This window comes from Canis lupus, chromosome 2 (assembly GCF_048164855.1).
Source record: "Canis lupus baileyi chromosome 2, mCanLup2.hap1, whole genome shotgun sequence".
Taxonomy (NCBI): domain Eukaryota; kingdom Metazoa; phylum Chordata; class Mammalia; order Carnivora; family Canidae; genus Canis; species Canis lupus.
Genome location: NC_132839.1, coordinates 42,385,632 through 42,402,632, shown reverse-complemented (window position 1 = coordinate 42,402,632; position 17,001 = coordinate 42,385,632). Strand labels below are relative to the sequence as shown.

The 17,001-nt window shown below is 49.3% G+C and overlaps 1 protein-coding gene across 1 annotated transcript in view; it reads right to left on the bottom strand.

The window, feature by feature from the left end:
- Positions 1-4,691: 4,691 nt before the first annotated feature.
- ADAMTS17 (ADAM metallopeptidase with thrombospondin type 1 motif 17) overlaps positions 4,692-17,001 on the bottom strand; it is a 324,757-nt gene continuing 312,447 nt past the window's right edge. The window contains exons 22-23 of the mRNA XM_072796801.1: positions 8,784-8,961; positions 4,692-7,614 (exon numbers count right to left, since the gene is read on the bottom strand). Coding sequence (XP_072652902.1) covers positions 7,445-7,614; positions 8,784-8,961 — 348 coding nt within the window. The 3' untranslated portion in view covers positions 4,692-7,444. The remainder of the gene's footprint in view (positions 7,615-8,783; positions 8,962-17,001) is intronic.

The window sequence follows — 17,001 nt, the reverse complement described above, 5'->3', positions numbered from 1 at the left end:
AATTTATGGCTGCTTTGGGCTGGGGATAGAAAGGGAAACTGAGGAAATTAGAATGATCTTCAAGTTTTGATGTCAAACGTTTTGATGTCTGCATCGGGGGATCTTGGTGTCATTGAATGAGATGAGGAAGGTCTGGAAGGAAAGAGTTCATAAGAGGGAGGGAATTGAGAATTTAATTTTGTCAGATCTAAACTGGGGGCATGCTATGGATTCTGTGGTGTGCCACACAGATCTCTCTCCACAACCCAGGTTCTCATTTCCCTGGCTGCTGGTAGTGTTGGCTGACTCACTGTGGAGTCTGTCCCCAGGCCTCAGCAGAAGGGACCTAACTCTTAAGACTACACTTTCCCCAGGGTAGCTGGCAGCCAGGGCCGCCCACTTGCCTCAGCACGGGACAACCTTGAAGGCCATTCCTTCTCCAAAGCTCTCCATGGCACCAGCTGAGCTCCTGTTGTGACTGCATCAGAGTTTCGTGTCTCCCCTTGCCCAACCCTGATGCTCTCGTGCCATTATAGTATATTCCTGAGGATGGCTCTCTGTGAACCTCCTCTCATAAATCTCTACCTCAGGAGATCCCTGGGTGGCTCAGCGGTTTAGCGTCTGCCTTTGGCCCAGAGCCTGATCCTGGAGTCCCAGGATCGAGTCCCATGTCGGGCTCCCAGCATGGAGCCTGCTTCTCCCTCCTCCTGTGTCTCTGCCTCCCTCTCTCTCTCTCTTTCTCTATGTCTACCATAAATAAATAAATAAATAAATAAATAAATCTATCTTAAAAAAAATCTCTACCTCAGAGCCTGATTCCAAGAACCCAAACCAAAGCAATTGGTGCCAGGAGTGATCCTAGGAAGCAGACCCTAAAATAGGATTTTGGAGCTGCACCACCTGCCAGCCAGACCAAAGGACCTCTTGCCCCTGGCATTGGTGTAAGGAAATGGTGAAAACTTTCACTGGTGGTGTAATGTCTCAGTCATTTGAAAGATACAGGCAAAGAAATTCAACAGCTGTTACTGAGTGTTACTGATGCATTAGAGAAACACAATAAAAATGCTGAGTATGATTAATTTAACCATCACTCAATTACATGCTGCACATAGGATCCAAGTTGATGTTGCTGCTGGGGACACAGAGTGTTATCATAGTCCTCTCTTTGAGTGAAGGGGGATGGGGTTCAGATAATAAATGGAGTCTTGGTCCAGGTTTGGTTCACAGTGGGCCTAGTGGTTCCTTATGGTCACCCAGTGATCATTTCCCCTGGCCCTAAAAGCACACTCGGAGTGGATGAACTTGGCCTGTGGAATAAGGCATCATTGTAGTGGGGAAGGCTGAGAAATTGCCTCCATGTCTCCAGGCAAGAAAGTAAGTCAATAGCTATATTGCAATATTGCAACCTGGTGAGGACGGCATGTTTGAGCAACATGCTTAAAGACCTAAAGAATGCCGGGGAGGTTATTCCATCATATTCCTGTCAGAGCCATCAGTCTGGCCCCTATAAAATTTAGATTTGGTCCTGTCATAGGACAGTGGACTCCCACAGTCTTAACCACTGTGGTAGAATTAGCCACAAATGGACTGCTGTGCCAGATATGGCATCTTTTCTAGTGTAGACTGACAAGGTTCAGGATACAAGGTATATGACTATTAAGCTAGGAAATGCATTCTTTTCTATCTCTATCAGAGAGGAAGACTAGAGTAATTCATGCTCATGTGTGATAGACAACAGTAGCCATCATGTACAGTCTTCTCTAAGGGCTAAGCTATAATACCCAAGAATGCCTCGACTGTTCAGACCCTCCGCAGAATCCACACTGACCCGCTGTATCCATGATATCCTGTTAATCAGACCAGGTGAACAAGAAAAAGAAAGAGCACATAAATTAGAGATAGCCTTTGTAAGATACCTGTGCCCTAGCAGGTGAGCGGTAAACACCATGAATATTCAAAGGCAAGTTCTATCAGTGAAGTTTTTATGAGTCCAGAGGTCTGGAGCACATCAGGACATCCTCTCAAAGGGAAGAGCATTTGATTGCATTTAGCTTCTCCTACCACTAAGAATGAATTACAAGAGCAAGTGTTGTTGGCTTCTGGAGGCAGTCCCGGGAGAATGACCCGCAGGCAGTAGGGCTGAGACAAATGGAACTGGCCACAGGTGCCATGCCAGACTTTAGAACTGCTATGGACAGTGGCTTCCATGTGCTTGCCCTTTCCCTCCTTTTTAACTAGAGAGTATCTACATCAGTTCTCCTGTGCCCATCCCACCATTATCTCTTGGGTGTTGGAAGCTGGGAGGAGACAACATCTCTTTTCAGATACCTGGTCTTTAAATTGAGAGAAATAGTGCTCAAGAAGCTGTACCTGAGGGAGTTGCACACGGGGGGAAGCCAACCTGTACCTGCACCTGACTTAGATGATGAAATCCAGGGGTTATGACCCTGAACATGATGTTGAAATGGGATGAGACTCTAGGGGAAGGGTGAGCATATTCTGCAATGGGGGTATGTGAATTTTCCTCCAAATGGCTAAACATTTCTCATTTCACCTGTTCTTCCAAAGCTCGCCACTCCCTCCAGCAAGAGGTAGACTCTTTGTCCCCTCCCCATGAGCCTTTGTGACTGCCTTAATTATTAGAGGATGGAGGATGTCATGTTGTGTAACTTTTTAGTTGTCACATGAGGTGACACAGCTGTCATGAGAGTCTTGCTCTCTCTCAAGAGTGTTGACCACTGCAACCCTGCCACTGTGCTTCAGGGTTGCCAAGCAGCCCCTTGGAGAGGTCACTTGTAAGTGTTCTGGCTGACAGTCCTAGCTGAGGTTTTGAGGACCAGCATTGTTTGCCAAGATACACAAGCATGGGAGACTTTTGATAATTCTAGCCTCTTCTTGTGCTTTGAACCACCCCAGTTAATGCCGCAGAAAGCAGAGGTGAGGTATCCCCACCGAGTCTCAGATTTGGGACAACTCTGAAGGGCCATCCCAGTCCCAGAGCTTCCCATGGGATGGCCTATACATGTGGAGAGGTAGTTTATGAACATAGAGGTCAAGAGAGTGGTCAGGACCAAAGAAGCAAATTGGGGAGATACCAGAATGTGCATAGTTTTCAAAGTCTCAGGTCTGGGTGACATGACCTGGGGGAGAAAGTATATAGAGAGATGGGGGTTAGGGCTGAGCCCTGGGGCACTCTATAACCTAGACCTGGCAGAGAAAGGATAGATAGGAAGGAGCTGGAGGAAGAGAAAAGTCAGGAGACAGTGGTCCAGAAGCTGGGAGAAGAAGATGTCCCAAAGGGGAGGGGCTGCTGAAGACAAGATGCAGTGGGGTATCTGAAGGTCAGGTGACCCTAAAATAGTGCAAGTGCAGCATAGGGACCAAGAGCCAGGGGAGCAGTCTGGAGAGCTCATGGGAGTTCCAACCCTAGTGCTTCTAGCCTCCTGTGTCCAGAGGTCAATCAACAAACCCACAAAAGAGGTCCTGACCTTTCCCTTCTTGGCATTCCTGTAGCTCTCCCTCATTCTGTTGTCTGTGACTCCAGTCTTATCTGCTCAGCAGGGTGGTGGGCTCCTAAGGTGGTCTTTTGTTGTGTTCTCACCAGTTCCAGGGAGTCCTGGGTTCCTACTAGAAACCCACTCAACATTTGCTGACCGAGAGCTTGTTGGTTTCAGCTCCCAACCTGAAATTGCCGAGGGCCACCCAGGAACCACAGCCGCTCCAGGAGAAATTACATATCATCAGAGCTGCTAGAAGTTCCAGAGAGATCAGAGCTCTCAGAAAAGAGGATACTAACAGCTCTCTGAGATAGGTGGCTGATTATTACTGAGAATTTATTTTTATTTTTATTTATTTTTATTAATTCTTTTATTTAAAACATTTTTTTTTTAAATTACTGAGAATTAAGGGAAGCAACAGGCTTGTGTCTCCTGGCAACTGGGGGTGCTGTGGGCAGTCTGCTATCTGTTAAATAAATGGTTTTCACCTCAGGAAACTTCTGGGGCTGCTCCAACATTAAAAGGCGGCGATCTCTGTTGAATGGAGCTCCAAGTTCTTGGCTGTGGAGCTCTTTCTCCTTGATGCCAGAAGGGGATGAACAGAGAAGGAGTGGTGACATCCCTGCTCTGTGTCAAACCCAGAGGGGTCCCAGTTATGAGAGTGTGGTCCCCTTGCCGTGTCCTCAGCTGGGAGGATGGTAGGGCCAGGACTCCTCCTCATAACTGCATGAGAGAGAAGCTGAATGCACTGTTAGCAGGGTTGGGGGAGGGGGGCTGGAGGTAGAAAGGCAAGGTTGTAGGGAGCAGGTGCCCATTCTGGCATGATCAAGGCCTGGGCTCTGTCTGCAGGCACCCCCCCTCCACCCCAGGGGTCACTGCACCTCCATGAAGCATGGGCATCTCTGAGAGTGAAGTGGTGGCTGGGACTCTGCATCAGACACAGACTCACAGCACAGCTGTCAGACCTTCATGTCCCCACCCAGGGCTTTGCAACCACACAGGGGTGAGGCCTGGGACAGAATGATTTGTTAGAGCTTGCTCAGGGAGACGCAGCCACCCGCCAGAACTGCATTTACCAGCGACCTCTGACACCGTCACAGCTGTGGTCGGTATGCCGTTCCAGGCAAGCTATGTGACCACTTGCAGAAGGACAGCCCTCCTTCTGTCAGCCCTCGAGGACTGGTTTTTGTCTTTGACTTCACGGACAGCTTAAAATTGTTATGGAAAAACATTTTTATTAAGACATGTTCAACTCACTTCCAATGAAATGATTAATTTTTCATTTACAGTGGTGTCCAATGTTTGTCTTCTGTTCTTTTTTTTTCTTTCAAAACCAGCACCAAAAAGTGAAACAAAAATACCATGGGTACAGTACGTAATGGAAGTTAACTAATGGAAAATATATACATTTGACTCTGAAATGAAGAAAAGAGAGCAAAGCAATGATATTATTGCTATTGAGGATCTTTCCCTGTGTTCTGATAATATCAAGCCATGGTCAAGTGAGAGGGTTTCATTTGCACCCACGAAAGTAGCACCATAAGGTCCTAAGACTCTGCAGTTAGTAACACATTTTGCACAATCAAAAAGGTACAGTACTTAAGTGACAGTACAGGGTATCGTTAATAAACATCACTGTTGTGATCACAGGGTTTCGATGTCTTCTGTACAAAGTGGAACGAAAGCGCCAAGGATGGCTTCGCTGAAATCAATCACTTCTTGTGCCATAGACAGAAGGCAGGCTGGTGGTGAATTTCAGAGCAACAGTGCCAGCATGAGCTAAAAGAGGTCAGAAAGACACGAACTTTGGGAGAACCAATGGATGTTTAGTAAGAACCAAATCAATTATTTGCATTTTGAAGGTGTGAGGCCCTTGCCAGAAGCATCCAGTTGATAGAGTCAAGGTAGCTGGGGTGTAGGTGGGGAGGGGGGTAATTCAGAGGCACCAGGGAGAGGGCTTGCCTATGGGCAAGTACGTGCACATGCTTGCCCAGCTTGGGTACCAGATGCAGATGAGCAAGAAAGGCTGCCCTGGCTTCCTTAGCTTGCCACCCAGGCTCTGCTCCTCAGTGTGTGAGGTTGCTATCTTTCTGACATTACATGGTAAAGCACGGCCCATTTGGGGTTGGGGGAAAACGGAACCCTAGATCCCCAAGAATTTGAGAGTTTTGTGGAAACGGGGTTGGGGGTCGGGGAGAGTCTCTTGGTGGCCAAGCCTGAGCTGGGGAGGACAGCATTTTGCATAGGCTCCGGTGCAACTGTTTTGGGAGGGGGAGGTTTACATGCAGGGTGGATCGCTCCATCCTGGCATTCTCTCAGTCCTTGACACAAGCAGGTTTCTCAATACTTCTCATTGATTCAAGTGGAACTGCACACATTTCTTGTCATCCCTACCACTTCTCTGTCTCTGGAATATTGAAACAGCCTTAAGCTAACCCTAAATTTGTGACATCATCAAAAACAAAAGTAGATACATAAACACAGCACCAATAAATCAGGAAGTCCTCAGAGACGACCCCAGGGAGATTGGTATAAGTGAGACTCCCTGTCCATAATAAGGGAGGTGAAGGAGGGTGGTTATCAGGATAAAGTCTTTGAATGTAAGCACCCATCAAACACCCACCAAGTTGGTGAGTGAAACAGGCCTCCTGGCATGTAGAGTCTTTCCCTCCTGGTTCTCAAAGCGGGCAGGGTTGTAGTGTCTTCTGTGCTCTTGCCATTTCCCCAGGCTTCTGGAGAGGGCACAGCTCTTTATGAGGGGCTGCAGGAGGGAAAGACTTTCTTCGTGCTTTCTGAGAGTCATCCTTGCCTTACTAAGAAGATGGGTCAATTACAATAGTGTGACAATGATGAGTCCTGCAAGGTCTGGGCTATGGGAAGGCACGGTGGCTGTGCAGTGATCCTGGCCAGGTGGCACTCCTCCACTGATCCTGGCATACCAGGTGGAGTGGCTTCTAGAGGAAACCAGTCCCATGCCAAGGCGAAGTAGCCAGAAGTTCTATAAAGAATCAACTTCAGATAGATGGCCAAGGTCACCTTATAGAAGCCATCTATGAGGTGCAAGGCTTTATGAAGTACTGACTGGAGTAGATGCCCCAGAAGGCGGAGGGGGTGATGAAGCTGTCCTGAGCTCATCTTTATGCCAGAAAACAGTCCCATCCCCCAAATTAACATATGTCCCATTTCATAGCATCTTGAAGAAAGACTTTTATGTTTCCCCATGCTGTGGACAGTAGAGTATAAAAATCAGATGCCTCCCCAAACCCAAACACTTCTAGAATATTCTCCCCAACACAGGTGGTATGTACAACTATGTGGCCCTGGCATCCTTGGCTGATACGGATGCAAACTCTCAGGGCTAAGGCCCACGATCTAGAGAACATGTTTTCAGAGACGGGTTGAGAGGCAAAGTGCTGATTCTTGTGTTGTCAAGAAGGGTTCTGGCTGCCGGGCCCTCTTGGGAGAAGCCATTAGCAGAGGCTGCTGACATCTGTCCTTCCTTCCAGGGTGCCGTTGGCTTTCAGAATAAAGCCTGTTTTAACATCAAATGTCTCCTTTGGGGGACAATCTCCCCGTGGCATATTAAGCACCAGGAATTCAAACGCCAAAAGAAAGAGCGTCTCTTTCTTTTGACAACTGTCTGTCAGAGGTGTTCCCTTTGAGGTACACGGAACCTTAGAAATGACAATAATTTTGTGACTCATGCCTATTTTTTCCTTACTGTAGAAAGCCATCCAGTGGCTGTTAACAATATATTAAGTACAAAAGCGCTAACAGCAAACGTCAGGTTCACGCTCAAGTTCTATAGGATTGGGTTCTTGGGACAGCCGTGTGGGTGAGCGGTGGTGTGGTCTGGGGGGGTCCTGGCCGCAGGACTGGTGTGCTCTTGGGTGGGCAGGCTTTCAATTAGCCGTGTCATCAGGGTTCAGACCATGTGTGGGAGTGCTGAGGGACCGCTGGGCCACGTGTCATGAGCTTGGTGATGGTGGTGGCGGCTGGCGCATCTTGTTGGCATAGAAGTCCCTGCACGTCTGGCAGCAGCGCTGGTACCACCGCATGTCCTGGCAGAGGTTCTTTTCTCGGATGACCCGGCAGTACACCGTCCACTGGTCCCGTGTACATTTGTAGGTCAGAGCAGCTGAGGGGATGGTGAGGAGAGAGAAAGCCCAGAGGTTATGGATGGCATGGGGACATCATAGCTCATGCTCAGAGATGGCCTATGGTCTGACACACTCTAAGCTGCCCTCACTCGCATGTATGCTGGAGTCTTACATGGACTTGGGGAAACATGCCCACTGCCAGGGCCACGTGATGTCACTTTTTCCTACAGGGGATGCACTCTGTGTCTAACCTAACCACTTAGCAGAGCATGGCAGTCTGGCTGCTTCCGCGGGGCAAGGGCAGTTGCACACCCTGCTTCTCAGCTAAGTACTACTCACTGTTATATTTTGGCGAAGAACACCATCAGGGCTGGCATTTAGAGGAAAGAATGGCATGGGGCAGTGGACTTCATAGGGCCCACTAAAGCATGAGCTCCTAGCACAAGCAAGTAGCCTAAATCACCCTCAGGGTCATCCTGCGGAGAGAAGGTCATGCCTGAGGGAGGTCTCTGGAGCATCCCAAGGAGGTCCATGCGTGCAGAAGCTGGGGGTGCCCCTCTCTCTGCAAGCTCAAAGACTCCCCCCAGTGAAACAACTTATAAGCCCCCTTCATTCTGGTTGCATTCCAGCATTAGGGAAGGGGGCTCTGGGTAAGAGAATATTCCTTAGGGATTTCTATTGAGAAAAGCAGAGACTGTTCAAAGGAATCACCAGATTCATGTCAAATAAATGTTCCTCTTCTCCTTCCCATGCCACTGAATTCAAGACTCCAAGCTATCAGCACTTCCGTTTTCTTCTCAAGCATCAGCTTGAGGAATATCCCACATGTACATCACTAAGGTTTTGTGAATAACACTCGCTCCTTCACTTCTGGAAGAATGAACCTCCCCTTGCCCTCCTCGTGCACAGGAACCCCAAAACATTAACCGAGGACCATCCTCCTGTGCTCCTCACTGTTGGTGGTGTGACTAGTGGGATGCTTGAGGCATCGTGTTTGAGGCTGCCACTCGCAGACATGCTTTTCATGACAAAAAAACAAATCCCATCTCTGCAACCTCTGACCTTCTACAGAGCTGACAAGTATTGACCTCTTGAGGGATCAGATCAGGCCCAATGGGGGGCTTTCTGGCTTCTAGAACTCCTTAGCCAGTGGGGACTCACTGGTGAGTGGGGGCAGCACCCTCCCCAGCAGCCTGGGGCCACTCACCAAGGCGAGGGGAGGTGATGGTGTTCACGTTGATCTTGTCATTGCAGACCTCCTGGTGGCACTGTCTGTAGGCTGCTGGCTTCAACAGGGCGGGGCACTCGCTGCCATGGCGCCCGGTGACCTTGTGCATGCACTGGACCACGCGGGACTGCAGGCCCTTCCCACAGGTCGAGGAGCACTGCCAGAGACAGGGACCAGTCTGAGCTGGGGGCCTAATCTGGGCTGCAGCATGTGGCAATGGCTCTGCAATGTAGCTGCTCCTGGGCCTGGCCCCTGCATGTCATTCCCAGGGGCTTGAAATAATGCAGGACAAGGAGGCTTGGCTGCACCCCAGCTGCCTGATAGAAGCCTGTTTCAAGATGTTACGGACTGAATGTTGTCTCCCCAAATCCACATGTTGAACCCCTAACTCCCAATGGGATGGTATTAGGGGAAGGTGAGGGGCCCTTTGGGAGGTAATTAGGTTTAGATGAGGTCATGAGGCCAGAGCCCCCATGATGAGATTAGTGTCCTTATAAAAAAGAAGAAGAGTGGGATGCCTGGATGGCTCAGTGGTGGAGTGCCTCCCTTCAGCCCAGGGCATGATCCTGGAGTCCCGGGATCGAGTCCCACATCAGGCTCCCTGCATGGAGCCTGCTTCTCTCTGCCTGTGTCTCTGCCTCTCTCTTTGTGTCTCTCATGAATAAGTAGATAAAATCTTAAAAAAAAAAAAAAAAAAAAAAAAAAAAAAAAAACAGGAAGAGAGATCAGAGCCTTTCTCTCCACCACATGAAGACACAGTGAGAAGGCAGCCACCTGCAAACCAGGAAGTGGGTCCTCACCAAGAGCCAAATCTGCCAGCACCTTGGACTCCCAGCCTCCAGAACCACGAGAAATAAATGCTCTTTAAGCCCCCAGTCTATGGTATTTCATCTCGGCTGCCCAAGCTAGGACACAAGACAGTTGCTGAAATATTAATTTATGAGGCCTGCATTTCACTTCCCACCCTCTCTACTTTAGTTCTGAGCATGAAGCTGGGCTTCCGAATTATAGAGATAGGGACAGGATGGCCTGGTGGCGCCCAGGAGGTGCTAGGCCTGATGACCTCTGGCATCTCCCCAGCGCTTTGTGCTACATGAGGCACTGGGCCCTTCACCTGACCGTGTGGTTGTGGAGGGAAGCTCAGTAATGGGCAGGGTCGAATTTCCTGCAAGCCTGGAGAGTGGAGGCCCAGAATTAAGTTGGAGAAAATGAAGTACAACCTTTCTTGTATAATGGAGTCCTCGAGTCACATACTACTTGTGGTTCATGGTTTTAACTCAGACGCCAAGGCCTGGGTTGCTGGCATCTCTGGCACCTGTAGGCCTGGGTTTGCCAAAACCAGCCCAGTGGCAGCTCAGCAGACGTCCCAGGTTCCCAATGTGTGGACTTGGCGGGACTTGCCCATGCAGCTCCTGCCCTCCTCCTGTCCCTCTTTGTACCCTTTTAAAGTGTTCCACAGGGAACCTGCCAGCTACTCAGCCCCTCTGCCCCAATTCCACCTCCAAAGTCCTGGGCCCTTGCTGGCTCTCCCAGGAGCCCTTGGAACTGTCTCTCTGATAAGCTGGTCTCTTTTGGCCAGAGAGTCAGGTCCACATGTGCACTCTCTCCATCTGGAGTCCCCTAGCACCCAAACCATCTGTGATTTATGGGGTTCTAAGAACACTCTGCAAAACTTTAATAATGCAAAGGCCTCAGGTGCCACAGCCCAGCTGGAGTTAATACCGCACCTCAGGGTGGAGAGGGGAGGGGGGCCTGTCCTCTGAATGCCACATGTGGTGGCCATGCCAGGTGCTGTCTGGATCATGTGCCTCCCAGTCTCCTGCCCTTTAGCCCTGACCTCAGCCTGTGCTGGAGGGAGGGCTTTCCCTGGAGGGGAGGGGGGTCTGTGAGGAGTCATAAGGCCTAGGCTCCAGGGCACACTGCTGGTCCTGTGTGTGGCCAAGGGGGCACAGTCTGCTCCCCAAAGGGCTTTGGTGTACCAGGTGGATTCCTCTGCTTTCTAGTCTGACAAGCAGGATCACATTTTTTGTTGGTTTTTCTTTTTTCTTTTTTCTACTTTAGAAGGATAAAGAGGCTCAGGGGGAATGCTGCTGTGATGGGGCTCCAGTCCTCCCCCCCACCCCCCCCTCAGCTGTGGGCCCTGGCACATTCAAACCAGAACAAGCACTCTCCCCAACGGCCAAGACCAGCCCCAGGGTCTCAGCTTTATGTCTCTTCACATCCAATCTTCTAGATAAACTAGGCAACGGCTGCTTATGGGCTTGAGAATTCATCACTCATCACAGATGCAGATTTCTGGGCTCCACCCTAGGCCTCAGGACCTGGCACCGGAGCACAGGTGTGTGAGGGGTGCTGAGGTGGATGGATGAGGTCACATGAGGAGGACCCGCCCACAGGAGACCTTGAACGTGGGATGGCTGTCACAGCAAGGACTTCCACCAGGAGGGATCTGGGATCTGTTGTGTGAGATCACCAGGTGAGCTTTTCAGAACCCCAGTGTCCCACACCAATCACTCAGTGCCTCTAGAAGGGGCACCCAGAGCTGAGAACCTCTGATTTATCCTGAACTTCTGCCCAGTGGCCTGTGCAGAGTAGAAAGATCTCTTTTTTCTTGCAATGAACTGGTTGAATATTCATATTCAAATATGTGTAATTACTTAAGAACTGACATCCAGCCACTGCCCTGCGGAGTCCATATACAAGCAACAGACATGCTCGAACATGAGGCGGGAGGAAGGCTTTTGCTAAAAATTATTCTTGGAAAGAGCTATACTCAAGAACAAAACCTCTCACAGTTCAGGGGGAGGCCTAAGGGACTCCTTTAATTATTTAATTATTTGTAGTAAATAAAGTAGCCTTTAATTATTTGTAGTAAGATCACTCAGGGATAAAAAAAAAAAAAAAAGGAAACATAGAAATTTAACTGTCTCTGGGAAGTATGATTTCATAATCACAGATGAGGGAGGATGATGTAAAGAAATGTTTAAAAATCACTTAAAAGCAATCTGGTAAGTGGTTATACAAGGGGACTGGGAGTCCACACCAACAGAGTGAATGAAGGAAAAGACTGAGGAGAATACAGTACAAGATCCCGCGAATGCAGAGCACAGTCACACCAATACACAGCCACAGCAACACAGAGCAAGGCCACAGCAACACAGAGCAAGGTCACAGCAACACAGAGCAAGGCCACAGCAACACAGAGCAAGGCCACAGCAACACAGAGCAAGGTCACACCAACACAGAGCAAGGCCACAGCAACAGAGAGCAAGGTCACACCAACACAGAGCAAAGTCACAGCAACACAGAACAAGGTCACAGCAACACAGAGCAAGGCCACAGCAACACAGAGCAAGGTCACAGCAACAAGATCACAGCAACACAGAGCAAGGTCACAGCAACACAGAGCAAGGTCACACCAACACAGAGCAAGGCCCCAGCAACACAGAACAAGGTCACAGCAACACAGAGCAAAGTGACACCAACAGAAAGGTCATACCAACCCAGACCAAGGTCACACCAATGCAGTACACACAGTGCTAAGTTATGCCACAGCTTGTGTGAGACTACCTAGCAAGGGTAGTACATATAGATTCCAAAAGAGGCAGTATCTCTGAACACTGGCAGCAGTAACAGGTGTATTCTGGCGGTGACTCAGGTGACTCAGAAGGGTGGGGTGAGTAACAATGAAGGCGGACACTGCAAATCTTAGGCTGCACCTTACACAACTGCTCCTATTCAACTGTTTTTGACCTCGTACAACCAGCACCTTCATAAGGTCTCATTTGATAATATGCAACAGAAGAAAAACAGCAATATTTCTAAGTGAAAATATCAATAGATCCCTTTAAATATGAATGTGTAACTACCAGAATAAATAATGCCATATATTTGACGTAGGCATTTGACCCGTCCACCTCTACCATTAAAGATATTGATTTACATGTAAGTTGATTGTAAAATTAAAACAAAACAAAACCCTGCTTTCTGGGGAAATGGGATTACTGCATACTTGGGACTCGTCATCTCTGCCTATTTGGCACTAAACTACATATGTGGGGAAAAGAGGTATCTGTGTGCTGATCTAGAGACACTGTGAAGGTCCTTTTTCTCATCGGATTGTGACTTGAACCATGGACCCTGGAGCCACCGTCTAGAAGGAGACTTGTCTGGAAGGGAGAATTGGGAATTAGGTGTCTTCATACTCCTTCTTGGAGAGGGAGATCTTCCAGGGCGGGATAGAGAAGGCTCCTGAAGTTCTGCTTGTCTTGCTCCCATGGCACCATTTGACCACACAAGATACCCAAGGCCATGATGTCTGGGCAGTCAGCTCGGCTGAGTCACTTCCTGAGCAGGAACATCAGAAAGGGTTTCGATGTCTTTTGCAGGTGTCATTATTACGTATGTAAAAATCAGGGCAAGAACTCCAGTCTGTGGGTCTATTCAAACCAAATGCAAAACTGACAGGGTCACTGCCTGAAAATGATCAATGACCATTGTAAAACTCAGGTGTCTAGGGTTGACCTTGAAAAATGATTTCCCCTCTGCAAGTTCCTAGTCTTGTTTCACAGGCTCACAGGCTGGGGGGTCGGGGGAGGGAGAGCATTCACGACACCCCTGTGTATACAGATGGTGTGTTTGCTTATCCCATGGGCTCTCTTGTAAGGTTCCACAATAGTGTGGAACATTCCACAGCAATCCTGAGGCTGCTGGCCTTTGAGCTCAGTGGGGGTCAGTGTCTGGGCCAAGGTCACAGTAAGTGGCAGAGGATGGACAGGACAGGACCCCAGCTGCCCCATTTCATGGACCGAATTCCATATTCCTGTATGAATGATGGGTTGTACTGGCTGCAGCCTCTATGTGAGTCAGGAAACAAAAAACTAGCTAACTGCCCAGGTCCACCATTTTATTCATTATCTTGCCTAGCATAGGGTCACAGGCTTTTAATTTTCTAGCCTGGAGAAAGAACTGCTCTATGAGATCATGGAATTATCTCCAAAGCTCCTGCACAGAGACTCAAGTGTCTGTTCTCATAGCTCTTCAGCACCTCCATGGGGCAGGGCAGGGCCAGGTGACAGGCTGTGGGCTGACCTTCAGCTGCCATGGGGGCACTCAGGGACCCTGAAGACAAATCCCTCACAGGGGGGATTTGCTAATGGGGGCAGAATGGCTTTGCTAAAATTTTCCTGGCATCCTAGGGACTCTGCTGTTCACACAGCTGTGAGCTGTGAAAGGCTTGTAGTCATTTAGAAGAACTTTTGAGAGCCTTGGGGTGTTTGCTTATCCACCTGAACTGTGTCTGAGTCAGCCCCACAGAGACAGCTTCAACACATCAGGTATTAGAAGACAAACAGGTAATCAAGTGGCATGTACAGAAACTTTCACTTCAGTCCTGATGGTGCCACATTTGTCCTTGACCTAACATCTGTGGGTAACCACACTCTCCTCAACTGGAGTTTTATTGGGGACAGAGCAGTGGGGGCAGGAAAGACCTGTTAGCATACTCCATACTAGCTGTGTTACCTCAGGTAAGTTACTTAACCTATCTGAGCCCAGTGTTTTATGTTCGGCTTGAGGATAATAAAACTTTCCTTGCAGAATGATTTCAATGATTAGAATAGCTTGGAATAGGCAACCCGCAGCGAGTGAGCCCTCAGCAAGTGCTACTATTATTATTAACAGTTAGTGCCTGGACAAGAGCAGAGATTGCTGACTGGGGAGTCTCTCGAGCCCAGGAAAATGCACTGAGCCACTTGGCCTGCTTGCTTAGTTCTCCATGGGGTGGCCATGTCCCAGCACCATGCCTCCGCAGGCAGGTGTGGATGTCTGTCTTAGCCTGGCTCCCAGCTCTGATCTGGAGGTTCAGCCAGATGACCTCTGGGAGCATAATTAGAAGCTGATTTAACCCTGAAGATGGATGTGATTCCAGACAGGTCCAAGGGGTTGCTTTTGAACAGCATCCCCTCGTAACTAGAGCTTGCTGCATTCAGGGTAACACAGGCACAGACGAAATCCATCTCTGCCTGCCTCCCCTCAGTCTCTGCTTTAATTAAATAGTGAGAGACCACAGTGTCTCCTGATAGCATCGGATTAGCTCCAAGCATTGCTGTGAAGCCATTCTCCAGCTTTTAAAAATCCAAGCACACAGATCTATAAAAAACATACCTGGTCTTGTTTGAAGCACTCTTTCACTGCGGGGTATTTTTTTCAGGTCACTCATTATATTAATGTTTAATATGGCTCCCCGAGACTCGGGAAACAAAGACAGAAATGAAGCAGTAATAAATCCAGAGGAAAAGCTCCCTGCCAGACAACCTGAAATGAGGGCAGGTACCCCCACCCCTGCCAGCAAGTGGCTGCAGCTGCGTATCCCAGGCCAGGCTTGGTGATCTGTGCATCCCAGGGCACTCCCCCAGCTGGGAGGGGAATCAAAGACACTTGGGGTGGGAATTTCACTGGAAAAGCATTAATGGAATTAAACATTCTGGTACATGGGGAGCAAAAGGCTCATGGCAACAAGGAGATAAGTCTTTGACTTGGATTTGGGTTTACTCATGAGCTTGTGGTGTTGGTTCTGGTGTGGCTGTGACAAAGAGCTCCCTAAAAAATTGTGGAGGATCTGGTTTTTTGGACCCAGGTGGACAGTGAGATATGGTGCAAGGCTTCCCAGCCTGGCTTCCTTGTGGGGGATGATGATGATGATGATGATGATGATAGTGATGGTGATGACAGCAGGAGGAACCGCAGCAGGGCCCACCTTCTGCATGCCCACTGCGTGCTGGGCACTGGGCTTATGCCATTCTCATTAGTCCTCATTAATTGTGCTAACACCTGCTGTGGCCAGAACAGCGCTCAGCACACAGTAGGTGCATGAATGGCATCTGCAGGGGCACAGCACTGCCCTTCAGAGAGGAGGAATGGGAGGCTCAGAGTGTCTAGATGCCTCTTTCCCAGTGACAGCTCCAGACCCCCCACCTGACCTCCTCCAGGGCCACACCACTCCCCAGCAGGGAGGAACTGGGTCTCTGTCATCCCAAAGAGGCCCAGACCTGATGACATGCTACACTGCAGCCAGGACTTCCTTCTCTTCCCTTCTCCCAGCTGTAAAATCACAACTATAAATAACACCGGATCCCAAAGGGGTGTTTTGAGAATTAGCTAAAGGAGGTCGTAAAAACCTCAGGAAGAGGGAAATGCTGCAGGAATGTTTGAGACTTGCACCAGCACAGGTTCCGACAGAGGCGGGGTGGGGGGTGGGGGGCAGCTGGGCTTCCTCCCCGGGCTCTGGGGTGAGCAGGAGACCTGGAGAGGGGGAGCCCTCACTGCCCCTTGTGTAAACTCCCCACCGCTGCCCCATTCTCCAGCTTTGAGGGGCAAGTGGGGCCCCCAACCCAGGGAAGTTCTGGCTAGTAGAGCATGAGGCAGGGGTGGGGGAACAGCATACCCTCATGCTAACTCCATTTTCTGTTTGTGTCTGAAAGGCACTTGGCTGGGGAAATTGTCAAAAGCTCTTCAAAAGCATTTTTGACAGATTTCCCCCGAGACTTGGCATGAGCCATGCTAACGTCGGAAGCTGTTGAAACCTGAAATAGCAGGTTTTAAACAGTAATGAAAAATCCCCACTGTCTTTGCTCCAGCCTTGAAACGGGAAATTCTTTCTCAGACAGACAGACAGACAGACACACACACACACACACACACACACCTTCAACTCATACTCCTCAAACTTTTTCCTTTGTATCCTCAGCCTTAGCTTCAGGTTTCCCCCATGTCTCTGAATTTGCAAACTGGCAACCTACAGATTCTGGCTGGGGCACTACAGCCAGGCAGCCAGAAGACCAACGTGACCCTCCCAAAGGCCTGCAAGGGCTGGTGATCCTAAGAGCTCTTGATTGTGCTCTGCGAGCCCAGAGTACAGAGGACCCTGCAGGGCTACTCTCATTGTCCGTCCTTGGGCTGGAGCTGTTACCACTCTGATAGCTTAGCTCTCTCAGCCTATCAGTGACTGTGTGAAAGACCCATCACTCCTGCTAGAGAAGGCTGGCCTAGTGCCCAGCAAATGCTACAGCCCGTCTCTGGCCTCTTAGCCATGTTGTCACCACGTATATGTACCAGGTGAGGGCAGGCACTGTTTGATGGGATCTGAACCATATTCAAAGAGCTGTTCTAAGACATGAATATTTGATAGGCCCATGGA